Source organism: Micromonas pusilla (genome assembly GCF_000151265.4).
Source record: "Micromonas pusilla CCMP1545 genomic scaffold MICPUCscaffold_9, whole genome shotgun sequence".
NCBI classification, from domain to species: domain Eukaryota; kingdom Viridiplantae; phylum Chlorophyta; class Mamiellophyceae; order Mamiellales; family Mamiellaceae; genus Micromonas; species Micromonas pusilla.
In genome coordinates, this window is record NW_003315890.1 from 81,381 (window position 1) to 108,730 (window position 27,350).

General features: G+C 68.0%; 14 protein-coding genes across 14 annotated transcripts in view; 6 read left to right on the top strand and 8 right to left on the bottom strand.

Annotated features, from left to right (window-relative positions):
- Window positions 1-234, bottom strand: part of MICPUCDRAFT_49663 (actin, flagellar inner arm intermediate chain) — a 2,283-nt gene extending 2,049 nt beyond the window's left edge. Inside the window, exon 1 of the mRNA XM_003061058.1 lies at window positions 190-234. The gene's annotated coding sequence lies outside the window, so the exon portion shown is untranslated. The remainder of the gene's footprint in view (window positions 1-189) is intronic.
- Window positions 235-2,640: 2,406 nt separating this feature from the next.
- Window positions 2,641-4,118, top strand: AMY4 (glycoside hydrolase family 13 protein). The gene has a single exon (XM_003060803.1). The coding sequence runs from the start codon at window positions 2,749-2,751 to the stop codon at window positions 4,015-4,017; it is 1,269 nt and encodes a 422-aa protein (XP_003060849.1). The 5' UTR covers window positions 2,641-2,748; the 3' UTR covers window positions 4,018-4,118.
- A 169-nt stretch (window positions 4,119-4,287) lies between these two features.
- On the bottom strand, window positions 4,288-6,355 carry SSIIB (glycosyltransferase family 5 protein; the record flags this gene model as incomplete). The annotated part of the gene is made up of 4 exons (XM_003061059.1): window positions 4,288-5,253; window positions 5,469-5,591; window positions 5,779-6,093; window positions 6,284-6,355. 4 exons carry the CDS (start codon window positions 6,353-6,355, stop codon window positions 4,288-4,290), a joined length of 1,476 nt encoding a protein of 491 aa, XP_003061105.1.
- A 314-nt stretch (window positions 6,356-6,669) lies between these two features.
- Window positions 6,670-8,117, bottom strand: MICPUCDRAFT_63206 (uncharacterized protein; the record flags this gene model as incomplete). The annotated part of the gene is made up of 1 exon (XM_003061060.1): window positions 6,670-8,117. One exon carries the CDS (start codon window positions 8,115-8,117, stop codon window positions 6,735-6,737), a length of 1,383 nt encoding a protein of 460 aa, XP_003061106.1. The 3' UTR covers window positions 6,670-6,734.
- A 757-nt stretch (window positions 8,118-8,874) lies between these two features.
- Window positions 8,875-9,234, top strand: MICPUCDRAFT_41162 (uncharacterized protein; the record flags this gene model as incomplete). Its single annotated transcript, XM_003060804.1, has 1 exon — window positions 8,875-9,234. The coding sequence occupies one exon, from the start codon at window positions 8,875-8,877 to the stop codon at window positions 9,232-9,234; it is 360 nt and encodes a 119-aa protein (XP_003060850.1).
- LHCP2.1 (prasinophyte specific chlorophyll a/b-binding protein, chloroplast precursor) lies at window positions 9,235-10,516 on the bottom strand. Its single transcript, XM_003061061.1, has 2 exons — window positions 10,414-10,516; window positions 9,235-10,050 (listed from the first exon to the last, which is right to left on the bottom strand). The coding sequence occupies exons 1-2, from the start codon at window positions 10,474-10,476 to the stop codon at window positions 9,415-9,417; spliced, it is 699 nt and encodes a 232-aa protein (XP_003061107.1). The 5' UTR covers window positions 10,477-10,516; the 3' UTR covers window positions 9,235-9,414.
- A 456-nt stretch (window positions 10,517-10,972) lies between these two features.
- On the top strand, window positions 10,973-13,702 carry MICPUCDRAFT_63216 (uncharacterized protein; the record flags this gene model as incomplete). Its single annotated transcript, XM_003060805.1, has 1 exon — window positions 10,973-13,702. Exon 1 carries the CDS (start codon window positions 11,093-11,095, stop codon window positions 13,700-13,702), a length of 2,610 nt encoding a protein of 869 aa, XP_003060851.1. The 5' UTR covers window positions 10,973-11,092.
- A 243-nt stretch (window positions 13,703-13,945) lies between these two features.
- On the bottom strand, window positions 13,946-14,338 carry MICPUCDRAFT_8847 (uncharacterized protein; the record flags this gene model as incomplete). The annotated part of the gene is made up of 1 exon (XM_003061062.1): window positions 13,946-14,338. A coding segment is annotated over one exon (393 nt), but the record flags the coding sequence as incomplete, so codon positions are not given.
- Window positions 14,339-14,791: 453 nt separating this feature from the next.
- On the top strand, window positions 14,792-15,109 carry MICPUCDRAFT_60508 (uncharacterized protein; the record flags this gene model as incomplete). The annotated part of the gene is made up of 1 exon (XM_003060806.1): window positions 14,792-15,109. One exon carries the CDS (start codon window positions 14,792-14,794, stop codon window positions 15,107-15,109), a length of 318 nt encoding a protein of 105 aa, XP_003060852.1.
- Window positions 15,110-15,455: 346 nt separating this feature from the next.
- MICPUCDRAFT_41166 (uncharacterized protein) lies at window positions 15,456-16,891 on the bottom strand (the record flags this gene model as incomplete). The annotated part of the gene is made up of 3 exons (XM_003061063.1): window positions 15,456-15,770; window positions 15,883-16,149; window positions 16,370-16,891. The coding sequence occupies 3 exons, from the start codon at window positions 16,889-16,891 to the stop codon at window positions 15,456-15,458; spliced, it is 1,104 nt and encodes a 367-aa protein (XP_003061109.1).
- A 356-nt stretch (window positions 16,892-17,247) lies between these two features.
- Window positions 17,248-19,195, top strand: MICPUCDRAFT_19660 (uncharacterized protein; the record flags this gene model as incomplete). Its single annotated transcript, XM_003060807.1, has 3 exons — window positions 17,248-17,957; window positions 18,148-18,760; window positions 18,920-19,195. 3 exons carry the CDS (start codon window positions 17,248-17,250, stop codon window positions 19,193-19,195), a joined length of 1,599 nt encoding a protein of 532 aa, XP_003060853.1.
- Window positions 19,196-19,442: 247 nt separating this feature from the next.
- MICPUCDRAFT_41168 (uncharacterized protein) lies at window positions 19,443-23,325 on the bottom strand (the record flags this gene model as incomplete). Its single annotated transcript, XM_003061064.1, has 2 exons — window positions 19,443-21,604; window positions 21,735-23,325. The coding sequence occupies 2 exons, from the start codon at window positions 23,323-23,325 to the stop codon at window positions 19,443-19,445; spliced, it is 3,753 nt and encodes a 1,250-aa protein (XP_003061110.1).
- Window positions 23,326-23,742: 417 nt separating this feature from the next.
- MICPUCDRAFT_7646 (uncharacterized protein) lies at window positions 23,743-24,183 on the top strand (the record flags this gene model as incomplete). Its single annotated transcript, XM_003060808.1, has 1 exon — window positions 23,743-24,183. A coding segment is annotated over one exon (441 nt), but the record flags the coding sequence as incomplete, so codon positions are not given.
- A 1,026-nt stretch (window positions 24,184-25,209) lies between these two features.
- On the bottom strand, window positions 25,210-27,084 carry MICPUCDRAFT_60515 (glycosyltransferase family 1 protein; the record flags this gene model as incomplete). The annotated part of the gene is made up of 4 exons (XM_003061065.1): window positions 25,210-25,724; window positions 25,763-26,078; window positions 26,517-26,879; window positions 26,983-27,084. 4 exons carry the CDS (start codon window positions 27,082-27,084, stop codon window positions 25,210-25,212), a joined length of 1,296 nt encoding a protein of 431 aa, XP_003061111.1.
- Between the last annotated feature and the right edge of the window lie 266 nt (window positions 27,085-27,350).

Genomic DNA, 27,350 nt, shown 5'->3' on the forward strand with positions numbered 1-27,350 from the left:
CTCCCGCACGCCGCGCGACGAGGACAGATCTTCGTCGGCGTTTGAAAAGGGAACGAACGCGACGACGCCCCCCGCCGCGGACCGTCGCGCGTCGCGGAGACGCGCCGCGGGGGGGCGACGCGACGATGCGGCGACCCCGCGCGCGGGTTCGGACGGTCGAACGAGTGCGCGATCGATCGCGCGTCGCACCTTGAGTGGGTGCTCGGAAGCGTGTGGCGTGCGTCGACGCGTCGAGAGCGCGCGGGAGTGTGCCGAAGTCGTGGGATGAACTCCCCCGAGAGACTTCCCGAAAGCGCCTCCTGTCAAAAAAAAATCATCGCTCGCAAACGGGCGACGGAGGTGTACTTTTTCGTATGTAAATCAGTCACGAGCCCGGATCTAGCGATACACTTGTATGCAGAGCAGTCACGGAACGAACAATTCAATCACTGCCACTTGTGCGCGATTTGAACCGCGGAATAGACCGCTAAAAGCGCATCTTGCGGTCTATCCTAAACCTAGTCGCTTTTGCGGCGTCCCGCGGCGGCGGGGGCATTCGTCACGCGCGGGCGCGACTGTGGACGATCACGCGCGCGGAGGAAGCTTCCGCGCGGTAACGAAGGAACATGAGCAGCGCGGCGGGCGCGATGAGCGGCGCGAGCGGACAGGTGCGGTCTCGCGCGCCAGGGTTTTCGTCCTCTCGAATCTTCGCGCCCGGTCCTTTCCGCGGTCCCCCGCGCGAGAAGTCGCGGCCGTGACGCGCTCTCCTCGCGCGCGACCGCGCGCGCGCGCGTCCTCGCGTCCCCCCCCCGCCGCCGCGAGATCTCGCGCGATCGTCCTCACCCGTCCTTCCCCGCGCTCTCCCCCGAACCTCAGGCGATCGCGAGCGCGCCCGGGCGCGACGCGAGCGCGCGCGGCGGCGCCCGAGGCTCGCTCGCGAGCTCGAAACACAACAGCGCGAGAGGTCGCGCGGGCCGCCATCATCCCGCGCGGAAGACGTCGACGCGACGCGCGACGTCGTCGACGACCCCGCGCGCGCACAACGGCGACGACCCGTCGCACGTCCCGCGCGCGGTCTTCTCGGAGCAAGACGCGTGGACGCGCGCGGACGGCGCCGACGACGCCACCGCGGTCGCGGTGGAGAATCCGCGCGATTCCGACGTCACCGTCGTTCGATGCGTCGGCTTCGACCACTTCGGCGGGCTCGCGAACTTGACCACCGCGCTGTCCACGTACGACCTGGACATCAAGGCGGCGTTCATTCGACCCGAGAACGAGGCGTCGGACGTCCCGGACATCTTCCACGTCGTCTCTAACGCGAACGGATCGAGGCTCACGGACGAGGAGCTCGAGGGGCTCGCGTCGCACATGCGTCGGTCGCTGTCCGTCGACGACGTCCAGGTGCTCGACGCGTCGTACTCGAGCGCGCACGGAGGCGTCGAGTACGCGGTGCACGCGCGAGACGAGGAGGAGGGCACTTCGGGTACTTACTTCGACGCGGAGGGCGCGAGAGCGATGGCGGAGTCGTGGCACGTCGTCGACACACGCGACGACGACGACGACACGCGTCACGAGCTCGGGAGGTCGAGCATCCCCGTCGTGTCGTCGGACGACATCCCGTCGTACTCGTTCTTTAACGACGATAACGGCGATTTCGGCGGCGCGGCGGCGACCGAGGGGGGTTTCGAGGTTTCGTACCGCGGACAAGAGCCGGAGCCCCAGCAGACCCGTTCGACGTCGTCGTGGGACGATCCCGGATCGTGGGGCGGCGGCGCCGCGACGACGAGCGACCGCGACGAACACCCCGACTTATCCTGGCACGGCGGCAGCTACGACGACCCCGCCGCGAGCCTGGACGAGGACGGCTTATCCGCCGCGGCGGCGTCGTGGAACGGCACGACGGTGACTGACAACGGAGGGACGACGTACTGGACCCCACCGAACGAAGACGCCGCGACGACGGGGGCCGCGCGCGAGGATTTATCATGGAACGCCTCGTGGGGCGGCGGCGGCGGCGGCGACCACGACGACGTCGACGCGAGCCTGGACGAGGACGGGCTGTCCTCCGCGGCGAACGCGTGGAACCATCAGCTGGACTCGTCGCCGCCCGCGGTGTCTCACGAGCCGCGGCGAGACCAAGACTTTTCGTGGAACGCACCGTCCGCGCCGGCGCCCGAGGAGAGTACCTACTCCACGCCGACGCCGTACGGCGCCCAGAGCGTGGACGGCGCGAACGGCTCTGCCATCCCCGCGGACCCGGCCTCGGTGCTCAGCGCGCAGCTGCGCGTCGCCGCCGCGGAGATGGCGGCGGCGGCGGCACATTTCGTCGCGCTCGAACGCCAACGCGCCGCCGCGACGAACCCCGCGGAGATGGACCGTCTCCAAGCGCCGCGGATGGAGGCGCAGGCGGCGCTGGAGTCGCGCATGACGGCGATGCGAGGCATGCTCGCCGAGCGCGACGCGATGCGTAACAGAGCGCTCGGCATCACGACCGAAGACGAGCTCGACGCGCTGGCGTCGCCGCCGTCGTTCGACTGGTCGCCGGCGCCGGCGGCGACGCCGCGGCCGTACGAGAGCCCCGCGGCTGTCATCGCGAGGCCGTACGAGGCGCCGCTGCCGATGCCGGACGCGATCAAGATGCCGACGTTCGAGCCGCCCGCGTTGAAGGAGCGCAAGGAGGAGAAGAAGAAGAAGGAGGAGAAGAAGACGGAGGCGCTGCCGCCGCCGCCGCCGCCGCTGGACGTGCCGATTCCCGCGCCCGTCACGCCGATGGGAACGGGCGACGAGGTGATGCTCCAGGGGTTCAACTGGGAGAGCTGCAAGCCTGGGAACTGGTTCAACATGCTGTCGGGCGAGGCGCGCGCGATAAAAGACGCCGGGTTCAGCTCCGTGTGGCTGCCGCCGCCCACGAAGTCGGTCTCCGACCAGGGGTACCTGCCGTCGGATCTGTACGACTTGAACTCGTTTTACGGATCGCAAGGCGACCTCCAGCGGTGCATCGCCGAGTTGAAGAACCACGGGATCTGCCCCGTGGCGGACATCGTCATCAACCACCGATGCGCGGAGGCGAAAGACGACGCCGGGCGGTGGAATATCTTCACCGGGAGGATGGCGTGGGACCAGCGCGCGGTGACGACGGACAACCCGGAGTTTGGCGGCCAAGGGCACGCGGGCACGGGGGAAAATTACGGCCCCGCGCCCAACATCGACCACACGCAAGACTGGGTCCGGAACGACCTGAAAGAGTGGCTGCGATGGATGCGAGACGATATCGGGTTCGGCGGGTGGCGTTTCGACTTCGTCAAGGGCTACGCCGGGAACTTCACCGGGGAGTACGTCGCCGACAGCGCGCCGCGCGTCAGCGTCGGCGAGCACTGGGTCGCGTGCAACTACAACGGCGGCGATCTGGAGTACGACCAAAACTCGCACCGGCAGTCGACGTACGACTGGTGCGATAGCACCGGCGGGAACACCGCGGCGTTCGACTTCACGACGAAGGGGATATTACAGGAGGCGGTTCGGAACAAGCAGTACTGGCGCATGATTGACCACGACGGGCACCCCACGGGGTTCCTCGGCAAGTGGCCGACGCACGCGGTTACGTTTTTGGAGAACCACGACACCGGAAGCACGCTTCAACACTGGCCGTTCCCGACGGATAAGCTCCAGGAAGGGTACGCGTACATTCTCACGCACCCGGGGACGCCGACGGTGTTTTACGACCACTGGAAGGACGGCGGGCTGCGCGACATGATCGAAGAGCTCATCGCGACGCGAAGAGAAAACGAGATTAATTGCAACGCGGCGGTGCACATCGAACGCGCGGAGGACGGGTGTTACGCGGCGCACATCGGGAGCCCGCGGCAGCACGTCGAGCGCGGGCTGTGCGACGAGGTGGACATGTCGCGCCGGTCCATCTGCATGAAGCTCGGGCCCGGGGACTGGTCGCCGAACCACACCAACGTCGGGAACACGAAGTGGAAGTTACGCGCCTCCGGGGACGGGTGGGCGGTGTGGGAGAACGAGCAGTTTTTGTGAGGCGCGCGCGCCGCGCCGCGCCGCCGAGAGGGGAACGAGGGACACCAGGGATAAACTAAATATTTTTTTCCGTTCGTCAAAGAGACGCGAGCACAGTACACACGGGTTGAGGGGTCGCGTCGCATCGCGCGTCGTCGCGCGTCGTCGTCGTCGTCGTCGTCGTCGTCGTCGTCGTCGTCGTCGTGCGGAAAATAAACGAATAATAATTCAAAACGTCGCCCCGCCCGCCGTTCCCTCCCTCCCGCCCTCCCGCCCCTCGCTCGCTCGCCACTAGTGCGCGTACTTCGCCTCGATAAACTTCTGCTCGTACAAGTACGCGGCGTGGTCCCACCCGAGATCTTGCTGCATCCCTCGCACGCCGATGGCGGCGAACGATTCCTTGTGGTTGCGCAGCGTGTAAATCGCCTGTCCGAGCGACCACTGAAACTTATCCGCCTCCGCGCGCTCGAACGCCCACCCCGTCCCGCCCGCATCGTGGTTCCCGTCGAAGTGTCGCACGGTATCTCTTAGCCCGCCGACGTGGTGCACGACCGGGACGGTACCGTAGTGCATCGCGTACAGCTGGTTCAGACCGCACGGTTCAAACCGAGACGGCATCAGCAGGATGTCGCACCCCGCGGTGATGCGATGCGCCATCTCGTTGCTGAATCCGATCCACGCTCTGACCGCGTGCCGGTTCCGACACTCCATCTCGTGGAGACGGTCCTGAAGGTCCTGCCGCCCGGACCCGAGGAACACGATCTGCACGTCCTGAGACATGAGAAACTCCTCGCTGTTTAGGATGAGGTCGATCCCTTTCTGCTCGTCCAGGCGCCCGATGAATCCGAGCAGAGGGACGTCGTGGCGTTCCTCGAGACCCAGCTGCCGCTGCAGCGCCGCCTTGCACGCTTGCTTCCCGGTCCACCACCCCTCGAGGTTCGTGCCGTAGGTTTGGTATCCGTCCGACTGCAGATACGGATCCATCTCGGGCGACCACTCGTTGAAGTCGATGCCGTTGACGATGCCCGAGACTTTCACCGGGTCGTTTCGAATCGTCGGCGCGAGGCCCCAGCCGCCCTCGTCCGTGCCGATCTCCCACGCGTATCCGGGCGACACCGCGATGACTTTCGTCGCGTACTCGATCCCAGCCTTGAGGACGTTCATCCCGGGGCCTTCCATCGGGTCGTCGAGGTAGAACGCGCCGGTGTGGTGGTCCGGGAGGTTCAGTCGCCAGACGTCGTCGCAGTGCGTGCGGCCCTGAATTTCGAGGGAGGGTCCACGCGAAGGGATGACGTCGGGGCGGAGTCGGGAGGCGCGTCAGAAGCGAAGTCGAAAGGCGTCGAGGTGCGTCGGGATTGTGAGCGAGGGACCCTGGGCGGAGAGATGCGCCGCCGGGAAGAAAAGTCCTTAAGGATCGGCGTTCACCACGCCGACGCGGTCGTATGGGGAGCAGTGTATATAGGAGAACGCACCTGATGCGCGATGTTGTGCACGATGAGGCACGAGCGCGCGTACCCGAGGATCTGATGGTCTTGGTAGAAGGCGCGGAGGTACACGGGGAGGATGGCCGTGTGCCAGTCGTTCGCGACGTAGATCTGCGCGTGGACGAGGGGTTTAGGGTTTAGGGTTTAGGTTCAGGGGGTTTAGGGGAGAGGGACGGGGGGTACGATGAGGGGCGGCGCGGACGCGCGCGCGCGGGGAGGGGGTATCAATCCGAGTTGGCACCGCGGGGAGAAAAAAAAAGATGGACGACGGATGGATGGGTCGCCTCCGGCCGCGCACCAAGTTGTCCGTGCCGAACGGGAAGCCTCCGCACGGGACGTGCCACACCGCCTCGATCGCGGCTTGCGAGAGCAACGCCCCGCGCCACGTCACCCCCATCGTCCCCCCGCCGTAGATGGCGCTCACGTTCTCGTAAAACGCGGGATGGGAGACGAAGACGAGATCGACGCCGTCGCGATTGTGGTGGAAGTAATCGACGTGCTGCATCTCGCCGCAGATGTTCAGGTCGACCGCGCCGCACGGGGTGCCGCACTCGTCGTAGTGGTAGTACATCGGGATGACGGCCATGACGCGATGCCCGCGTGCCACGAGCGCCTGTCGATCGATGTACGGCGGGGGAGCGACGGCGAGCGCGAAGGCGCGCGACGTCAGACGAAGGAAGGATGGATAGAGGGGAAAGGGAGATCGGGGGAAAGACAGGATCTTATATGCGGACAAGATGGCCGGGCGACCGCGCGACGCGCCGCGGAGAGTTTTTTTAACCACGCGGCGGGCGGACGCGGACCTTGGGGAGGGATGCCATGACGTCGCCGAGGCCGCCGGTCTTCGAAAACGGCGCACACTCCGCGCCGACCATGACGATGTTCAGGCGCTCCTCCGCGACGACGCGCAGCGACGACGTGCGAGATCTTTTCGACGTCCCCGCGCGCGTCGGCGCGACGCGCGGCGCCGCGAGCCGCGCGCGGCTCGCGGCGTTCGCGCGGAACGACATCGACGATGCCCGTTTCGGGAGCGCCATCGCGGCGAAGTTTGAGGCGATGGAGGCCATGGCGGCGACGGGGCGTGCTCTCGAGGAATGAAGCCAATGCGAAAACCTCGCCGGAGTTTACGTAACAACAGAAGAGATTCGTTATCTCGCTGTCCGACCGCAGAAATCCGTCGTGACTAACAACGCATACACCGATCATAGCGTACTACTGTACTGTACTACTCAGTCTACTCACACACGGTCGTCGTCACCCGTCGTCGCCGCGACCGTAGTACTCCACCCCGGTCGCGTCTAAGAACGCGCGGAGATCTTCCAAGCACACCGCGTGCCGCATCGCGTCGTTGCCCTCGTCCCAGGAGTTGTGCACGCCCACCACGCGCGCGTCCGACGCTCGAAACAGCGCCGCGCCGCTGTGACCCCAATACGTCCACGCGGTGTGCATCTGTCGACCAAGGCCCTTCTCGCTCGCCGCCTCCGCCGATAAAACGCCCAAAGCGTGTCCGTTACTCACCCAGAACGGCGTGTACCCCATCTTCCTCGGCGCCGCCCCGGACGGAAGCTCCAGGTCCCAGTCGTGCGGGTTCCCGACGACGACGACGCGCGTCCTGTGAGTCTTCGTCTTCGGCGCCGGCGCCGGCGCCGGCGCGACGCCGGCGGCGCGAAGCGACGCCGGCGGCGCCGCGACGAGCTTCAGAAGCGCGAGATCTTTCCCCTCGTCCGCGTGAACGCACTCGCCCGCGACGACGGTCCCGTCCACGGTCACGAGGTCCTTAACGCGACCGACGCGCCGCGGCGTTTGAGGCGGCGCGGCCGCCTTCCGCTTCTTTTTCGGCGACGTCGGCGGCGACGTCGTCAGGTCGACGACGACGACGCCGTCGTCGCCGTCGCCGCCGAAATCGCCGTCGCTCTCCTCCTCGTCCGTGGCGTCGCCGTCCCTGCAGACGCAGTGCGCGCACGTGAGGATCCACCCGCCGCCGATGTGCACGCCGCTGCCGCTCGGGACGACGTGCACCGCGGCGTCGACCGCGGTCTCCATCGCGCGCTTCATCGACGCGCGCGTCGCCGCCGCGGCCGCGCTCTTCCCTCGGACGTCGTCCTCGATCTCTCGGACGCCCAGCGCGATCGCGACGTCGCGCCCGCCGAGTTCGGTCACGGAGCGAACGAACGCGACGTGCTCGCGGCGCGTCGCCGCGAGCGCGCGCACGAGGTCCGCGCGATGCGCGCTCGCGATCGCTTCCCATTCCGGCTCCAGCCCCGCGCGAATCGCGAGCGACTTGAGCGCGCGCGTCGGCATCGACGCGAGCTCGGCTTCGGGGACGTCCAGCACGGAGCCGACGGTCGTCGAGATGGCCATGGCGGCGGACGCGCGACGCGGATTGCCGCGGCGGCCGGCCGGCGGACGCGTCCTGACGTCTGCTGGAAGTACCCGACACGTGGCGATATTTTTACGCGCGAACGCGACGAGCGAGCAGAAGAGAGTCAAAACATCGGAACACGCAACGACCGCGGCGCGGCCCGCGCACATCACTCCACCTCGCGCGGCCGGCCGGCCATGACGACGACCGTCGCGCACTGGCCGCCGCCTCTCGTCCTCCACGACGACCTCGACCCCGCCGACGCGCCGCCGCATATGCGATGCGCGCTCAGCGGCGTCATCATGACCGCCCCCGCGATCGTCGCGTCCACCGGTCTGACGTACCAGCGCGACGCGGTGGAAAAATTCGTCGCCGAGCGCGGGTGCGACCCCTCCGACGCGCGATGCGCCGTCGACGCGCTCGAGCTCGCGCCGAACCTCGCGGTGCGGCAGCTCGTGGAAGCGCACGCGCGCGCGCGATCGAAGGACGGGTCCTTGCCGCCGCAGAGCAACGACGCGTCGACCTCGAGGGGAGGAGGATCTGGAGGAGGAGGATCGCGGGCGTGGACGTGGTCGACGCTGAGGCGCGTTCTATTATACACTGGTCCCCATACGACCGCGTCGGCGTGGTGAACGCCGATCCTTAAGGACTTTTGCCGTCGTCTCTCTCCGCCCAGGGTCCCTCGCTTTCAATCCCCGCCCTCGACGCCTTTCAACTCCGCTTCTGACGCCTTTCAACTCCACCCCGACGTTCGCTCGCTCGTGTAGAACGCGCCTGACGACGACCTCCGCGCGCGCGATGGCGACGGCCGCGTTGGCGAGCCTCGCGACGGCGACGACGTGGCTTTTGAACGACGACAAGAAGAAGAAGAAGTCGCGGCGCGACCGGAGCGAGGCGCGGACGAGAGCGCTCGTCGCCGCGCACGCGCGCGCGAGGGAGCGATGGCCCGACCCCGTCGTCTACCCGTCGCGCGTTATCCGCGACTGCGCCGACGACGCGCCAGACGCGCTCGTGTGCCCCATCACGCAGGCGATGATGTCGCAGCCCGCGATCGTGCTCACGACCGGGCGGACGTACGAGCGCGCCGCGATCGAGCGGTGGATCAGGTCGAACCCGACGGACCCGCTCGATAGGGAGAGCAGGGTGGAGCTCGCGCACGTCGCGCCGAACGTCGCGATACGAGACGCGGCGTTCGCGTGGGCGCGCGAGCGAAACGGCGGCGTCATGCCGAGTCAGCGGCGTCGTCGGCGACGCGCGTACCGAGCGATGACGAAGATGTTTTCGTACCCGTGGAGGGCGGTGACGTACCCGGTCAGGGAGGCGGCGTCGTACGTCGAGTGCAGGATCGCGTGGTACCTCCTGCGGTGTATCTGGAGAGACGCGTTCGGGTAGAGGATCGGGCGAGGCTTTATTTCAAGAGATTTTTTTTCACGAGGCTCGCGGTTTCGTTAAAACGAGGTTTCAACTAGACGCGAACCCACACCAATCGATCGTACGTAAGAATGATTCCCTTCACGGGCGAACACTTCTCCTCGAACGTTATTTATTCGAGAAAAAAGACGCGCGCGCCGCTTAGTAGAAGCCGAAGCCGGACGCCGCGTTCGTGAGGACGTTGGCGTGGACCGGGTCCGCGACGTGCGCCTGCCAGTTGGCGATGGGGCCCTCCTGGGTGGCGAGGCCCTGCATGATGCAGCCGAGCCACGCGAACATGGAGAGGCGGCAGTGCTTGAGCTCCTTGATCTTGAGCTCCTCGAGGTCACCGGACTCGGCGAGGCCGAGGGGGTCGAAGCGGCCACCCGGGGAGACGTCACCGACGGTGAGCTCGTCGAAGACCGGGTCGGAGAGGCCGGTGCGGTACGCCTCGGCGAGGCCGACGAGGACGACCTCGATGGCGAGGACGGCCCAGAAGGACGGGTAGCCGGAGCCCTCCGGCGCGAGGGGCGCGACGGCGCCCGGGAACTTGTCCGCGACGGCGGTGCAGTCGTCCGGGGTGCAGAGGGTGCCCGCGGTGAACCAGGGGATGCCCGTGCCGTTCTCCGCCGCCCACGCGCCGGTCACGCCGAGCATCGCCCAGCGGCCGTGGATGACCTCACGCTCGGCGTTCTTCTCGGAGCCGAAGGGGATGATCGGGGACTCGCCGCCGCCCGGGTAGGTGCCGAACTCCGGGTAGATGTCCGCCTTGACGACGGTGGACACGGACTTGGCCTGCTTAGGACGAGGAGCGAGGAGAGAGAGGAGAGAGGTATAGGAGTGAGATATTTCTTTTTCCCCTCGCGGTGACCGCTTCCGTTTGGAGAGAGAGGGAGGAAACCCCCCGCGAGATCTCATCGCGCCGGATCCGACCGAGGCCGGGCGCGCGCCGCGCGATTCGCGATGCGCGCGCGAAGAAACGATCGCGCGGAGCGTCCACGGATCCTTTTCCGCGCGTGATACGCCGCGAATCGCGCGCGTCGCGCGACGCGACGCGCGAAGCGCGCGTCGCGAACGCGCGATGAACCTCTCGTTAAAAACGCCGATCGATCGCAGCGCGACCGGAGTCGCCGCGCGGGGAAGACGCGCGCGCGCACGCACCGTGACCTTGGTCGCCTTGAGGGCCGCGACGGAGCCGGTGAAGGAGGAGGCAATGCAGGCCATTTTAGAAGATTTGATGTGTGTGTGAACGTGTGTTCGTGTGCGGGGAATGGCGTCCGCGACGCTTTCCGCGGCGCTTTTCAGTCTTCCTCGCTCGCTGCCAGCTGTCCGTGCGAGGCCGCGATTGGAGGACGCCTCGGTCGCGAGATTTGATGCGGGCGAGGAAGGGAGATCGGGAGATTAGACCGCCTGTCGCGATGAAACCCGCGCGTTCAAAGCGCGTTTTTCACCGATCGCCGCGGTGATCTGACCGGTAAATTATCTAACTAAGGGAAACTAAGGCATACACGTCCGCGCACGTCGCCTTATTTTTCTATGTAAACCGTCGTTTAGGGTATAGACACCGCCGAGGTCGCTTGACTAGTTCCCATACGCGTGTATTCGTACTGTACGGCGGCCGCGGTTCGAAGACCCTCCCTCGCGGTGGTGTTACAGGTTTCATTTTTTTTAGGTCGTTTGTGGGGCGCCACCGCGCGCGTCCTCCATTCGAACCGCCCTCGCGCGTCGCCTCCGCGCCCGCGCGACGAACGAACTCCGCGCGCGCGGGAGATCGTGCTGCTCGTGTTTTAGAACGACGACGACGCGCTTTTGAAGAGGCAGGCGGGCGACGGCGCGATCGATGGGACGCCTCCGCGCGAACGAATCCTCGCACGCGCCCCGGGGCGTGCTGATTCCCGCGCGATCGCCGCATTACGGCGAGCGAGTCCCCCTCATCGGCGACGGCGCGCGCGGTCGCCGATCGTCGCGCGGGAACGCCGGCGGCGGCGGATGGTTCTCGTGCAACGCGTCCACCGCGATCGCGCTCGTGACCGGCGCGCTCGTCGCGGTCGCGCTCGCGAGCGGCAGAGCCGCGGAGATCGCGTCCGCGGCGGTCGCCGCGGGCGGACGCGACGCGCCGATCGCGCCGACGAACGCTTTCCCCGGCGACGCCGCGTCGCGCCGCGCGCGCGGGATCTCGCTCGGGCAGAACACCTCGGACGACGACGCCGGGAGCGACGACGAATTGCCGCCGCCGGCGTCCGAGGACGCCGACTCCGAAGAGAACGCGCCGTCGCCGCCGCCGCCCTCGCCGAAGAAGCCGCCGAAGCCGAAGAAGCCGCCGAAGCCGTCGCCGCCGCCGTCGCCGGCGTCCGAGGACGCCGACTCCGAAGAGAACGCGCCGGCGTCCGAGGACGCCGACTCCGAAGAGGAGGCGCCGTCGCCGCCGCCGCCGTCGCCGAAGAAGCCGCCGTCGCCGAAGAAGCCGCCGACGCCGGACACGCCGTCGCCGCCGCCGGACGCGCCGTCGCCGCCGTCGCCGAAGAAGCCGCCGAAGCCGAAGAAGCCGCCGAAGCCGTCGCCGCCGCCGCCGACGCCAGATCTCGGACCTGATATCGCCGCCGTCGACGACAAGGAAGACGCGGAGACCTCGAAGATCGACGCGCTCGACGATAAGGAGGACGACGAGACCTCGCAGATCGACGCGCTCAGCAAAAAGGTGGATAATCGCTCGAACAGAGCCGCGAAAGACTCGCGCGCGGCGATCGATAAGTTAACCGAGTCGATCGCGAACTCCACGAAGGACACGGAGGCGGACATCCTCGATGAGCTGAGCAAAGACGCGGAGAAAGAGAAGTCGAAGATCGACGAGCTGAACGAGAAGATGAACGCCAAGATGTCCGAGACGAAGGAAGCGGCGGCGAACGAGATCGCGTCCGCGGCGAAGACGATGACGGCCGCCATCGCGGACGCGCGCGAGGCGGAGGTCAACGCCACGGACGACGTCGCCGCGAAGCTCCGCGACGGCGTGGCGACGATGAGGAAGAACTTTGACGAAAAGGCTGCGGTGGAAAACGCCACGTTGGCGTCGCTGAGACGTCGGATCGACGCCGCGGCGAACGACACGGACGCGAACGCGGCGACGGCGAAGTCGCGCTTCGACGACATCGACCACGAGTTCTCCGACGTCGCGAACGGGACGGCGTCGATCAAGAGCGAGATTAATCGCCTCTCGAGCGAGCTGAGAGAGGAGATGGACAATCACACGACGGCGCTGCGCGAGGGCGTCGCGGCGTCGCGCGCGGCGATGGAAGAGGAGATGATGAACCACACGACGGCGCTGCGCGAGGGCGTCGCGGCGTCGCGCGCGGAGATGAAGTCCGACTTCCAAACCATCGCCGGCGGGCTCAAGAACGGCCTCAAGAACGAGACCGGACTCCTGCTCAAGGGGTTAAACCTCACGCACGTGATGCAAAACGCGAGCCTCGAGCAGACGAGGGCGATGCTGTCGGACGCGGTGCGCGCCGCCGCCGAGTCGGGCGACGCGTCCGCGGCGAAGAGGTTTGAAACTCTCGCGTCGGAGTTCTCCGCGATGCGCGAAGACGACGGCAGACGCGCGAGCGAGTCGCGCGAGCTGCACGACAAGCTCGTGGACGCGATCCAGGCTGCGATCGACGGCCAGTCGATCCCGCACGGCCACCTGTACCCGGGCGTCGTGGGGTGCGAGAAGATGTGCGAGGGCGAGCACGTCACGGAGGACCAGTGCGGCGCGCTCGCGAACGGCGCGTGCGCTTGGGAGGACGGGCGGTGCTGGAGCAAGGTTGGGCCGAACGAGTGCGACAAGTACGTCGCGCCCATGGAAGATCCGAAGAAGAAGGAAGAGGAGGACGGCGAGAAGAAGGAGGACGGCGGCGACGCGGCGGCGGCGGGCGCGGACGCGGACGCGGACGCGACGGCGGCGACGACGACGACGGCGGCGGCGGCGTCGACGACGGGCGAAACCCCGGAGGAGACGCCCGCGCCGGAGACCCCCGCGCCGGAGACCCCCGCGCCGGCGACGCCCACGCCGGGGACGCCCACGCCGGAGACGCCCGCGCCGGCGACGACCGCGCCAGGGACGGTGGAATCCGGCGCCGCCGCGATCGACGACATGATGGCGTCAGCGCCGCCGATGACGACGCCGCCGCCGCAAAAAACTGTCGTCGCGGCCGCGCCTCCCGTCGTGCGCACGGTCACGGTCGTCGTTCCGAGCCCGCCCGCGGCGAACGCCGCCGCCGCGAACGCCGCCGCCGCGCCCTCTCCGCCGGCGGTAGAGGAGGGCGAAACCGTGACGCTCACGGAGGCCGACCAAGTGCACGAGGCGAATCCGGAGACCGGGGGCGCCCGCCCGGGGGAGACGACGCCGACGCCGACGACGACGACGACCGCGCCGCCCGCGGCCGCGTCGTCGACGACGACGACCAAACGATAAACTACAGTGAGTCGTCGCGAAGGCGCGTCGCGTCGGCGCTCGTGATATTGTATTGTTGCGAATTGAGTTCAATTTTGAGTGAATACGCGTTACGGCGCGCGGGCCGTCCTCTCATCACGACCTCCGCCCGTCGTTCGCGGCCGCCGCGCTCGCGCTCGCGCTCGCGCTCTTCTTCTCCGCGGCGCACGCGGACGCGCCCGCGCCCGTCCCTCCCTCCGCCGCCGCCCTCTCCGCGCGCATCCTTCGCTCGCGCGCGTCTCTCACCTCCGCCATCGACGCTCGGCCGGTCACCGCCAGCCTCTTCCCCGCCCAGAAGTCGTACGCCGCGTCCGCCGCGCGCGCCAGCCACGGCACGGACGTGAACGCGTACACGTACCCCAACCCCACGGCCTCGTACGCGCGCTTGAACACCTCGATGCCCGTGATGACGTCGCCCTCGGGCGTGACGCCGTGTATCGTCGACATCGCCGTCTCGAAGTCGATCCCGCGGTTCGACGCGGGGTCGTACGACGCGCTCGCGATGTCCACGAGGTCGAGCCGGCCGCGCCCGGCGTCCTTCGCGCGCAGGAAGTTCACCTCGCGGACGCACAGCGGGCAGTCGCCGTCGTACAGGACGCGGACGTCCCACGTCGCCGCGGACGCGTCCCACGGCGGGATCTGTCGCGAGGGCGTCGTCGTCGACGTGGACGTCGACGTCGACGACGACGACGACGACGCGCGCGCGCGGAGCGCGCTCGGCGGCGGCGGCGCGAGGACGCGAGGGCGCGAGGAGGACGCCGCGGCGAGCGGCGCCGCGGCAATGCGCGACGCGATCGCGAGGGACCTCGCGCAGAGGAGACGCGCGGTCATGGCGCGCGGTGTGCGCGACGTCGACGTGTGCGCGACGTCCGCGTCCTGTCTCGTCTCCTGCGCGCTCGTCGCCGCACGATGTGTACGTACGTGTACGAGCAATTAGTCATACTGTAGTACTGTACGAGTAGGGCTACGAGTACGGGCACGGTAGCGGCGACCGGAGACGTCATCGTCACCAGACAGAAGAATAGGTCGACGCCCCGGCGTCCGCGGTCGCGCCGCGCGCGACCAGCCGCGATGCCGTACCCCGCGAGCGGGTACTGCCGCTGGTGCGCCGTCGAGTTCGACTTCGAGTTCGCGGACGAGTACCCGGGGTACTCCGTCGCGTGCAAAGCGCACGAACTCTGCCTCGATTGCTTCGACAAGAGGAAAGAGGAGCAGCGAAGACAGGTGGAGCTGAACACGATCTACATGCGGTGCGACGAGCTCGGGGAGCGGCTCGAGGCGGAGACGGCGCGGAGGAAGCGCGCGGAGGCGAAGCTGAGAGAGCTCGGCGTGGACGTGGGCGAGAACGGGCTCGAGGAGGAAGAGAAGAAGACGAAGCCGTCGTCGTGACGATGACGGACGGACGGATCCCTCGGTTTCGATTCGAGAGATCGGGGACGATCACATCGATTCGATTCAGTCTCATCAGTAGGAGCGCGCGAACAGAACGTAGCCCTAGCTCGCGCGGCGTCGCTCGCCGGCGTAAATAAACCGAAGGACGAAGGACGAATGACAACGATAACGAGACGCGCCGATCGATCCGACTACGGCCCCTTCCACGACACTGGTTCCCATACAACCGCGTTGGCGTGGTGAACGCCGATCCTTAAGGACTTTCGCCGTCGCATCTCTCCGCCCACCACTCGCTTTCAATCCCCGTCCTCGGCGCCTTTCAACGCCAACTGACGCCTTTCAACTACGGCCCCTTCCACGACACGAACTTATCGAAGTGATCCACGAACGCCGTCGCGACGTCTTTCCCCGTCACCCTCTCCAACTCCTCCAGCGTGCGCCTCATGCTCGGCCGCTCCGCGCACGCCTCCGCCCACGCCTTCACCTTGGTCAACCCCATCGCTTCGAGCTCGGCGCCGAGCGAGAAGCCGCGGTAGTGCCGCAGCACGATCGACACGCGCGGCGCGATCGTGGAGGCGACGACGTCGTAGACGCTGTACCGAGAACCGAGCGCGAACGGGCCGTCGGCGTTTTCTTTCGATCGAAGCGCGAGCGCCGTCTGATGAACGAACGCGTCGACGAAAGAGACGCGGAGCGGAGGTGTAGTAGTTAGCATAACGGTCTTCAGTCGAGCGTTGAAAGGAAATGAAAGGAAAGAAACGAAACGAAACGCTCGGGGAGGAGACGTTACGCGTGGACCGGCGACTCGCCTCGGCCTTTTTCAGCGCGTCGCGCACGGCTCGCAACCCGTCTTCCACCTCCTTCTCGTTCGTCGCGCGCAAAGACTTGAAGAACGCGGGGCCGACGCCGCCGAACGCGTCCACGAACATCGTCCCGTCGTACTCCTCCGACGCGGTCGTGGGGAGGAGCTCGTGTCCGCCGTCGAACGCGGCGGCGACGTAGTTGGCCACCGGCGCCGACTCGATCATCGTCTTTCCCTGAGGGTCGTTCCATCGTTCAAAGCGATGTCGGGGTGGAGTTGAAAGGCGTCAGGTGGAGTTGAAAGGTAACGCGGTATGTCGGGATTGAAAGCGAGGGACCCTGGGCGGAGAGATGCGCCGGGCAAAGTCCTTAAGGATCGGCGTTCACCACGCCGACGCGGTCGTATGGGAACCAGTGCGACTTATTAGAACGCGCCTGATGCACGAGGATCGGAACCTTCGCGTCTCCCGCGCCGCCCGCGAGCGCGTACGCAGCCTTCATGTCCTCCGACTTGTTCGCCAGGTCCTCGAACACGATGTCGTGCTCGACGTCCTTCTCCAGGAGCGCGATCCACGCGCGCTGCGCGAACGGGCACGTCGGGGAGACGTACAGCAGAGGCCTGGACGGATCGCGCGGCGGTCGCGATCGCGATTGCGATTGCGGCGCGAGTCGCGTCGCGACGAGGGAGGAGCCGTCGACGTCGTCCGCGCTCAGGATCGACGCCGCGGCGGAGGACGCCGTGGAGGAGGAGGAGGCGGAGGAGGCGCCGCCGCGCTCCGGCGCGAGTCGCGTCGCGACGAGCGAGGAGCCGTCCACGAGGTCTTCCGAGACGATGCCGACGTGCGCGGCGCCGTCCGCGCGCGTCGTCGTTCGCGTTCGCGCGCGATGCGGCGTCCGCGCGCCGCCGCGACGCGCACCGCGCGCGGCGCGGATGTGGATCGCCGCGCGCGTCGTCCAAGACGCGAGCGCGAGCGCCATTATCGATGCGACGACGGGGGAGGAAGAGGAGGGAGGGAGGGAGGGAGGGAGCGCCGCGCGAGCCCGATTTACCGAACCGTCCGAGAGATCGATCATCACGTCATGTCACATCATCCCCGAGAGCTGGTACGTGTACGGCCGAAACTACTCTAGGTGTTTGCTCGTACGAATCGTCAGCGAATGACAGCCCTCGGTTCATCACTTTTTGTTATCGCGAAAGGTATCCGAACTGTGGCTCGTCCTCCCACGCGCCGCACACACCGACGCGCCGCGCCTCGACGCGCCTCGCCTCGACGCGCACGAAACGAAACGAAACGCCGCGAGCGATGGTAAGCGGCCTCATGGGCCTGAAGAAGATGCCCGATCACGGGTCGTACATCGACCTCACGAAGCTCGAGGTTCAGGAGAAGCACATCTTGGAGAACCTGTCGTCGCACGACCTTCGCGAGCACGCGAAGATCGCGGCGAGCGCGGTCGTGAACAAGAATAAAACGCACATCATCTGCACGTTAGGTCCGGTCTCGCGCGACGTGCAAATCATCGAGAAGATGCTCAAGGCGGGGATGAACATCGCGCGGTTCAACTTCTCGCACGGGACGCACGAGTACCACCAGGAGACGCTCGATAACGTCCGCGTCGCGTGTAAAAACTTGGGCACGCGCTGCGGGATTCTCCTCGACACGAAAGGGCCGGAGATCCGAACGGGGATGCTCGACCACGGCGAGCCGGTGATGCTCGAGAAGGACAGCGAAGTGACGCTCACGACGGACTACGACGTCAAAGGGAACAAGAATCTGATCGCGGTGTCGTACGCGTCGCTCGCGAGAGACGTCGCGCCCGGGTCTCAGATCTTGTGCGCGGACGGCAGCATCACGTTCACGGTGCTCTCGTGCGACGTCGGGAAGGGGACGGTGCAGGTGAAGTGCGAGAACAGCGCGAAGCTCGGGGAGAGGAAGAACATGAACCTCCCGGGCGTGAACGTGGACTTGCCGACGATCACGGAGAAGGACAGGAACGACATCATCAACTGGGGCGTGAAGAATCAGGCGCGTTCTATCTCACACTGGTTCCCATACGACCGCGTCGGCGTGGTGAACGCCGATCCTTAAGGACTTTTGCCGTCGTTTCTCTCCGCCCAGGGTCCCTCGCTTTCAACCCCCGCCCTCGATGCCTTTCAACTTCAACTGACGCCTTTCAACTCCACCCCGACATCGCTTTGTATGGAACGGCCCTCAGGTGGACTTCATCGCCGCGAGTTTCGTCAGAAAGGGCAGCGACATCGCGCACATCCGCGAGGTTTTGGGGCCCGAGGCGTCGAAGACGATCCGCATCATCAGCAAGGTGGAGAACATGGAGGGTCTCGATAACTTCAACGACATCGTCGCGGAATCCGACGGCGTCATGGTCGCGCGCGGCGACCTCGGGATGGAGATTCGCATGGAGCAGATTTTCCTCGCGCAAAAGCGCATGATCAAGCGGTGCAACGAAGCGGGCAAATTCGTCGTCACCGCGACGCAGATGCTCGAGTCCATGACCGGCGCGCCGCGTCCGACGCGCGCGGAGGCGACGGACGTCGCCAACGCCGTCCTCGACGGCACCGACTGCGTCATGCTCTCCGGGGAAACCGCCGCGGGGCAGTACCCCGTCGAGGCCGTCGCCGTCATGGCGGACATCTGCGCGGAGGCGGAGGCGTACGTGGACAACTACGCGACGTACAAGAACCTCATGGACCACCAGCCGATCCCGATGCCGTCCGTGGAGGCGACCGCGTCGTCCGCGGTGCGATCCGCGCACAAGGTGGGCGCGAAGCTCATCGTGTGCCTCGCCGAGAGCGGCAGGACGGCGACGCTCATCGCGAAGGCGCGTCCCGTCACGTTATAACCCGCGCCGGTCCCGTACGTCGTTTTTTTTTTTTTTTTTTTATCCCGCCGCGCCCGCCGCGACGCCTCACCACGACCACTCCGACTGACGCGCCCCCGAACGCCACCCCGACATCGCTTCGCGTACACAACGATCGACGACCCGCAGTACCGCCCCGCCGCGCCGATCGCGTGCCTCGCGATCCCGCCGCGACCCGAGCACGCGCACAAAGGGAACGACCCGGAAGGGGTCTGCCGCAGAATCTTGGCGCACCGAGGCGTCGTGCCGTTCACGACGAACGCGATCCTCGAGTCGCCGAAGGACTACCTCGAGATCGCCATCGCGCAGGCGAAGAGCGCGGGGCTGTGCGACGTCGGCGACCGCATCGTCGGCGTGCACGACGTCGACGACTGCGCCGTCTTGAAGGTGGTCGTCGTCGACTGATGAGGCGCGTTCAAAGGGGAAGAAGAAGAGAGCGAGGGACGGGGGAGGGGTGCGTTTGGTTTGGTATGGTTTGGTTGGGTTGGGTTGGGTTGGGTTGACGGTTGACGGCCGGCGAAGAATAAATCTACTTTTAATACGAGAAGCCCGCCGATGTACGCGTAGACGTAAACGACGGACGACGGGCGGCGCGCCGTCTCTTCTTCTCTCGTCCGCCGCCGCGCGCCCGCCGCGACGCGACGCGACGCGCTCAGTCGAAGCAGTAGTCCATGAGCGATCCAAAGTCTTTCACGTTCTTCAGCTTCCCGCCCGTCTCGTCGTCGTCGAACACGCGAGCCAACTCGTTGTCGCCGCCGCCGCCGCCACCGCCGAACGACGTCTCGTTCCCGTCGAATTCGACGAGGTGCCGGAAGACGTTCGCGTTCGCGATCGGGTTGACGCGCGCTTCGGGCGCGCGTCCCGGCTCCGGCTCCGGCGCCGGCCTTCTTCTCGCCGCGCTCGGAGGGCTCAGCCCGGCGGCGTCGTCCGAGTCCGAAGACGCCGCGGCGGCGGTTTCGCCCCCGCGCGCGGCGGCGAGGTTCAGAAGTTTCAACCCGCGCGCCCGTCGGGTCCCCACCCCTCGCGCGGTCTCTCCGTCGTTCGCGCGCGGCGGCGGAGACCGCGCCGCCGCGGCCGACGCCGCCGCCGACGCCGATCGGTGACTCTCGTGCGCACGCTTCACGCGCTCTTCCATCTCCGCGATGAGATCCGCCGTCTCGGAGGACGTCGGCGCCGATATCGTGACGTCCGCGGTCGCGGCGTCGGAGCTCCGCTCTACGATCCGCTCCGTCGTCCGCGACCCGCGCGCGGGGCTGACGAGCTGGAAGAACGCGCGCGCGCCGGGGCTCAGGGGGGGGGGGGGCGTTCGCGGCGGGAGCAGTCGGTCGCGAGATGAAGATTCGTCCGCCGCCGCCGCGTCGTCGTCGTCGTCGTCGTCGTCGCCGCCGCCGCGGCGGGTCTTCAGACGAACGAGCGCGTCTTCGAGCTTTCTGATCTCATCGGCGCGTGAACGGATCGCCGCTTCGTCCTCGTCGTCGTCGTCGTCGTCGTCGTCGTCGTCGTCGTCGTCGTCGTCGTCGTCCTCGTCATCGTCATCGTCATCGCTATCGCTCGCGTCGTCGCCGCCGCCGCCGCGTCGCGCGCTCGTCAACGCGTCGAGCCGCGCGTCGACGTCCTCCCTCTGCGCTCTCCGAGCGTCCCCGAGTTTGCTCGCCAGCGCGCGCTGCCGCTCGAGGAGCTCCAGCCGCCGCGCTTTCGTCAGCGCCCACGCCTCGTTCGTCTCCGCGGTGAAGTCGTCCCGGTCGTCGTCGTCGTCGCCGCCGCCGCCGCCGCCGGTCGCGGCGTCTCGGTCGTCTCGGCGCACGCCACGCCGCGCCGCCGCCGCGTCCGCGTCCGCGTCCGCGTCGTCCGCGTCCTCTACGCGCGCCTCGCGGCCGCGCTCGCCGACGACAGACGTCGTCGTCGCGGCGACGCCGTCGTCGCCGTCACCGACGTCGTATCGCGGCGGGTACGGACGCGGCCGAGCGCGCGGCGGCCCCGGCGTCGCCGCCGCCGCGGCTTTCAGTCGCGCGTCCGCCGCCGCCGCCTCCGCGAGGACGCGTCGCGTCTCCTCCATCGCCGCCGCGGCCGTCGACGCGCCGCTCGTCGCCGCCGCCGCCGCCGCCGTCGTCGTCGAGGCGTCGTCGTCGCCGCCGCCGCCGCCGCCGCCGCCGCGTCTGTCCGCGACCCAGCGCTCCATCTGCGCGACGAACGCTTCCGCGGGCATCCCCACGAGCTCCTCCAGCTTCCTCTGCAGCGCGGCGTCGTCGCCGGCGACGACACTTCCGGCGTGCGCGGCCGCGCGCGCGACGGGCGGCGGCGACGGTTCGGTTTTCGACGCGCTCGTCGCGTCGTCGTCGTCGTCGTCGCGCGATTTCGATTTCGATTTCGATTTTTTGAGCGACGACGACGACGCTCGCCGCGGCGTCGGATCGTTCGTCGCTCGCGGCGTCGCCCTCGACCGCGCCGACGCGCGCGGCGGCGGCGGCGGCGGAGACGGCGGCGCCGCGGTGGGATATCGCGCGGAGTGATACGCCCGCGGCGGTCGCGTCGGCGTCGTCGAGGACGGCCTCCGCGACGACGCGGGGCGCAGCGACTTGCTCAGGACGCCTCCGTTCCGACTCAGATCGGAGTACACCGCTCGCGCGGCCGCGCGCCGTCGCGCGATCTCGCGCTTCTCCTCCGCGGACACCGCGCCGGGCTCTTCGTCCGTCCAGAACGGCTCGTACGTCGTCGGGGCTCGCGCGGAGGACGGGCGCGACCCGCGCGCGCTGCCTCGACGCGAGGACATCGCGCGACGACGAGTGCGCGCGATGCGTCGGCGTGCGTCGACAGCTGCGCGAGAGAAACTCAACTGAATGAATAAAAAAATCTGACGTCCAGTCCTGTCCGTCTTAAAAATACAGCGGCTTCCCCCCCTCGCCGTCCTCCTTCTCGTTCTCCAGCTCCTCCGCGGTCATTCGACTCTCCTCCACGAAGAACGCGGACGCGAACCGTCCGTTCCGCTCGTACCGCCGCGCCGCCGCCCTGCGCGGCTCCGAGTCGCCTCCCTCCGTCGCCGCGGGAACCCACCCGCCGTCCTCTCCTAACCCGCCGCGCCCGGCGTATATCCCGCACTCCACGAGGAGCTCGTCGCCGATCGCCTCGACGAGCACCCACGCGCGCATCGGGAGCAGCGTGAGCGGAGAGTTGGGCCCCAACACGTACTCGTGCGCGCTGGTGAACGGCGCCTTGACGGCGACGGCCCACGTGGGGACGACTACGAGATCCTCCGGCGGCGGTCGTAACGCTTTTCCCGCGGCCGTTTCTTTCCCCTCCTCGTCGTCGTCGTCGACGACGACGCCCTGGACGACGACCGGCGTCGCCGCGGTCGTCGCGTCGCCTTTGCCTTTGCCGCCGCCTTTGTCGTCGCCTTTCTTCACTCGGCCTCGCCCGACGCCGCCGCCGCCGCGCTTGAGCCTCGCCGGCGCCGTCGCCGCCGCCGCCCCGCGCGCCGCCTCCGCCTCCTCCTCCGCGCGTTTCCTCTTCTCGAGCTCCTCCAGCCACGCCTCCTCGTAGTCATCGTCCGAGAGCAGAGACTCGCAGGTGAGAAACGTCACGCCGGAGACCGCGCGCCAGTTCCCGGTCGCGACGTCGTCCTCTCCGAGCGTCTCGCCTTTTTCCGGTTCCGGTTCCGCGTCGGCGTCCGCGTCCGCGTCTTCGCCGCCGCCGCGTCGCCTCGACTCGCGCACGAGCTCGATCTCGCTCGCGCGCCAGTTCCTCTTTGACCCCGGGGACGCTTCCACGGTGACGCCGATGCGCACGCGTCGCGTCGGCGGCGGCGGGATCGTCCTCCCGTCGGGATTCTTCGCCTCCGGCTCGCCTCCTCGCGCGTTCGCCGCGCGCGCCGCGAACGCGAACTCGAACCGCACCTTCGCGCCCACCTCGCACGCGGGCAACACGAGCGGTCCGTGCGCGTAGTCGCCGTCGACGATGAGCATCTTTCCCATCTGTCCGCCGCCGCACAGCCCCGCGTCGACGCGCTCGCGCGCGACGTCTTCTCTGCCGAAATCGCACCCGGCTTCCGGGTAGAGGTACCGCGTCGTCGTCGAGAACGCGTCGGGGAGGGCGCCCCTTGCGCCTTCGCCTTCGCCTTCGCGCGCTTCTTCTTCCGGCGCGGTGGACGTCCTCGTGACCCACTGGTTCACGCCGACGCCGTGCGCGACGTGCGCGTCCGGGAGCGCGCTCGACGGCAGAGGCACGATCGCGCCCGATCCCGGTCGCAGCGTGATCGCGTGTCCGTCCCAGTGTTGGGACGACACCGCGTCGAGGAAATCTTCCCAGACGTCCGGCGGCGGCCACTCTTTGTTCGGGGGGAGCGCGGCGACGGCGACGCCGCCGCCGCCGCCGCGCGGAGAGACGCGGCGGCGGCGGCGGCGGAGCGACGACGACGAGGACGATGAAGATGATGAAGCATCGTGCCGACTCGTCCGCGCTCGATCGTCGCGCGCGCGACGCGGCGCGGTCGGCGCGAGACGCGGGGGCGCGGGCGACGACGCGAGGAGGGCCGACGGCATCGCGTGGACGCGTCTCGCGTCGTGCTCGCGACGGCGGCGGGCGCGGGTCCGTCCTCTCGCGCGTCCGCGAATGGCCGCGCCGCGTCGTTGTTAAAATCGTGGCAGGCAGCAAACATTCTGTACAACTTGCCCCAAATTTTTCCGAGCGCTGCCAAATTGCATCGAGAGGGGAGTAAACCCTGGTTTCTGGTATAGACAGGATTCAGCATACAGTATACGGGTCCTCCTCTTTTTCGAGACGACACTGTGGAGACTTGCCGCCGGGCGAAGCGTCAGTTTGAAGCGACAGTTTGAAGCGAAAGAGCGTTCGAGTCCCAGCACCCACCCCGTCGTCACTCGCCGCGACGCGCGCGCGTCGCGTCGTCCATGGCGCCGTCCACGGCGCCCGAGTCCGGCGCGTCCCCAGGAGGCGCGTCGTTCTTCGGGTGCTACCTCCTCGCGTCGCTGAACCCCGCGATGAAGGGCCGGTCCTACGTCGGGTTCACGGTGAACCCGCCGCGAAGGATCCGGCAGCACAACGGCGCGCTGAGCGCGGGCGCGAAGAAGACGAGGAAGCTCCGACCGTGCGAGATGCTCGTCGTCGTGCACGGGTTCCTCAGCGACGTCCAGGCGCTGCAGTTCGAGTGGGCGTGGCAGAACCCGAGGACGAGCGCCAAGGTGCGCGCGACGGCGACGCGGCTGAAGATCTCCGATCGGTCCTCCTCGCCCGCGAACAAGATTAAGTTGTTGATGGGGATGCTGCACCTCTCGCCGTGGCGGCACCTGCCGCTGACCGTGCACTGGCTCTCGCCGGAGCACCGCGCGATGGCGGAGAAGACGTGCGAGCGACCGCCGGGGCACGTCAAGATGGAGAGCGGGACGATGGCGGAGCTGAAGGCGAGGATGGGCGAACGGTTCCGCGACGACGACGACGACGTTTTCGAGGGAGCGGGCGGAGGCGGCGGGGGGGCGAGGAGCGCGTCCGAGAGCGCGAGCGTCAGCCTCAGCCTCAGCCTCAGCCTCGCGCGCGGCGGCGGTGGCGAAGGGGGCGGGCGACGATGCGGGATCTGCGGCGAGACGCTCTCGTCGAGACGCGGCGGCGACCGCGGCGACCGCGACGGACGCGAACGCAAACGCCGCCGCGTCGGCTGCGGCGAATGCGGCGTCCTCGCGCATCCGTCGTGCATGGCGTCGCGCTTCTTCCAGCTCGCGGCGAAGGAGGCGGCGGATGACGAGGAGAGCGGCGAGGCAGTCGCCGCGGCCTTCGCGCCGCGGACGCTGCTGCCGCCGCGAGGACGATGCCCCGCGTGCGACGTCGCGTTGACGTGGGGCGACGTCGTCGCCGCGGGGGCGGCGAAGGCGAAGGCGTCGCGGCCGCCGCCGCCGCCGCGCGAGCCGCTGCGGACGTTGCAGGAAGAAGACGGCGGCGGCGGCGGCGCGGCGGCGGCGGCGGCGGCGGCGGCTCGGGAGGAGAGGGAGAGGGAGAGGGAGCGCGCGCGCGTCGCGTCGTGGGCGAACGGGACGCGTTGGAACGATTTGGACGACACGGACGACGACGACGACGACGACGACGACGACGAGCGCGCGACGGCGTCGACGCCGCCCGTGGACGAGAACGACGCGCCGCCGCCGCTCGCGGCGCGACTCGCGAAGCGCGCCGCCGCCGCCGCCGGGGCCGGGGCGTCGGGTTCGGGGGGGGGTCGAACGCGACCGGGGGCGTCCGCGCGCGACCCCATATCGCTCTCGATCAGCCCGTCGTGACTGACGCGCGACTGGACGACGACGCGCGACAAAAAACGTAGAATATGAAACGTCAAACGACACGAACAACACGACGTCGTCCGTCGATCGATCGATCGCTCGCTCGCTTCGGTTTCGATTCGATTCGATTCAACTCAACTCAATTTAACTCAGCAGCGCGAGGACGTGCCCCGCGGCGGCGTCCATCCCTCCGCCGTTCACTTCCTCGCCGCCCTTTCGTATCTTCTCCCGTAACGCCTCGCACCGGCGTTTGATTCCGCTCGCGGGGTCGAGCACCTTCTCCAGCGCCCTCGCGACGTGCTTCGCGCGCGACCGTTTAATGAACGTGCCGTTGGGCACGATAGCCGCGACGCCTAAAACGCTCAACCGTCGAGCGTTATCCGGCTGATCGAACGACGCGGGAACGACGAGCTGCGGCGTCGCCGTCTTCGCGGCGACGGCGCACGTGCCGACGCCTCCGTTGTGCGCCAACGCGGCGCACCTCGGGAGCAGGACGTTAAAGTCCGCGAACGACACGTGGACGACGTCTATTGGCGGAGAAGAAGAAATATTAGTAGCAGATCTCTTCGTCGACGACGACACGCGGGAGTACAGCGCGTAGAAGACGTCCGCGTCGTCTTTCGCCGCTTCCGTCCCGCCGACGCCGCCGCCGCCGCCGCCTGCGTGGGTGAAGCGATCGGTCAGTCGAACGTCTTACCGGTCAAACGTTGAAAGGGAAGCGCGGGTGAAGAGTGACGACGGGAAAAGTCCTTAAGGAACGGCGTGCACCACGTGAACGGGGTCGTATGGGAAGCAGTCTCACCGCCGCCGCCGCCGCCGCCGCCGCCGCCGCCGCCGCCGTCCAACGTTCGCACGCCCGGCGGCAGCGCGTCCGGGTGCCGCGTGAGGAAGATCCCGCGTCGCCTCGTCCTCCTCAGCGACTCGAGCGCGGCGCGGAAGAACGCGCGCGCGTGCGGGGGGTTCCCGCTGCCGACGGCGAACGCGACGGGGCGGTCGCCCGACGCGAGCCACGCCTTAGGGTCGTTCCATACGAGCGAACGTCGGGGTGGAGTTGAAAGGCGTCAGTTGAAGTTGAAAGGCGTCGAGAGCGGGGATTGAAAGCGAGGGGTGGGCGGAGAGAAACGACGGGCAAAGTCCTTAAGGATCGGCGTTCACCACGCGAACGCGGTCGTATGGGGACCAGTGTATAGAACGCGCCTTGAGCTCTTCGCCGAGCGCCGCCTCGCCGTCGCCGCCGCCGCCGCCGCCGCCGTCGCCGTCGTCGCCGTCGTCGCCGTCGTCGTCTGTGGGGAAGCCGACCTGGTGTACGCCCTGGTCGTTAGGTGCCGTTCACATCAGATCATAAAAACGGTAAAATATCGAGCGTTACGACCACGGTCATCACGAGCGCGCCGAGACGAGCGGAGACGAGCACGAGAGCGAAAACGAAAACGAAAACGGTCGAAGAAAACGGTTTCCCCCGCCTCCGGCCACTGCGCGCTCGGCGTCGCGAACCACGGCGGAAACGCCGCGACGACCTCGCTCGATAGGAAGAACTTGTGATACACGCGCTTCGCCGGCGGCAGGTTGAGACGCTTTCGGTGCGCGTTCAGCTGCGGCGCGAACGCGAGGTCAACGATCGCGTCGTTGATCCTGTGCTTTAAACCGCGAAGGCACCCCGACGCGACGAGGCCGCCGCCGAACGGCGCGTGCGTTACGTCGTCGCATCGAAGCAGCGCGGGGGAGAGGACGATCGTCGCGCAGCGCAAGCGCGCGCCGCAAGACGATTTGCGACGCGCGCGATGGAAGTCCTCGTAACACCGCGCGGCGAGATCCTGGGGGGTGTTTTGTGGGTGGGAGGGAGGGAGGGTGGGAGGCGCGCGAGCGTCAACGTCGAGGCCGCAGCGAAAGGAACTGAAGGAAGGCGAAGGACGTGACCAGGCCGCGACTTCGCACCAGCGGGTGCGACACGAGCGCGACGCGCCGCTTCCCCGCGATGAGCGCGGCGAGCGCGGCGTGGTGCTCGCCCAGGTGCGACATCCACCACCGCACGAGCTTCAGCGTCGACGCGCGCGCCTCGGGGCGGTCGAGGAGATGGCGATACGCCGCGGCGGCGCCCACGCCGACGAAGACGAGACCCGGGACCGCGTGGACCGCGTCCTACAAGGAGTGCATTCACCGCTCAGTTGAAAGGGGAAGCGATCAAACGTTGAAACCGGGCGATGGGTGAACGCGCCTTGAAGTGCGGGTTCGCGACGACGACGACGCCGACGGAGGGCGGCGCGCGCTGACGCGCGCGCGCGGCG

Bases quoted from the DNA above. Each gene is read 5' to 3' on its own strand.
- AMY4 (XM_003060803.1), top strand. From the start codon at position 2,749: ATGGGAACGGGCGACGAGGTGATGCTCCAGGGGTTCAACTGGGAGAGC.
- LHCP2.1 (XM_003061061.1), bottom strand. From the start codon at position 10,476: ATGGCCTGCATTGCCTCCTCCTTCACCGGCTCCGTCGCGGCCCTCAAG. The intron at 10,051-10,413 runs GTGCGTGCGCGC...CCTCGTCCTAAG, and splicing joins TCAAGGCGACCAAGGTCACG to CAGGCCAAGTCCGTGTCCAC.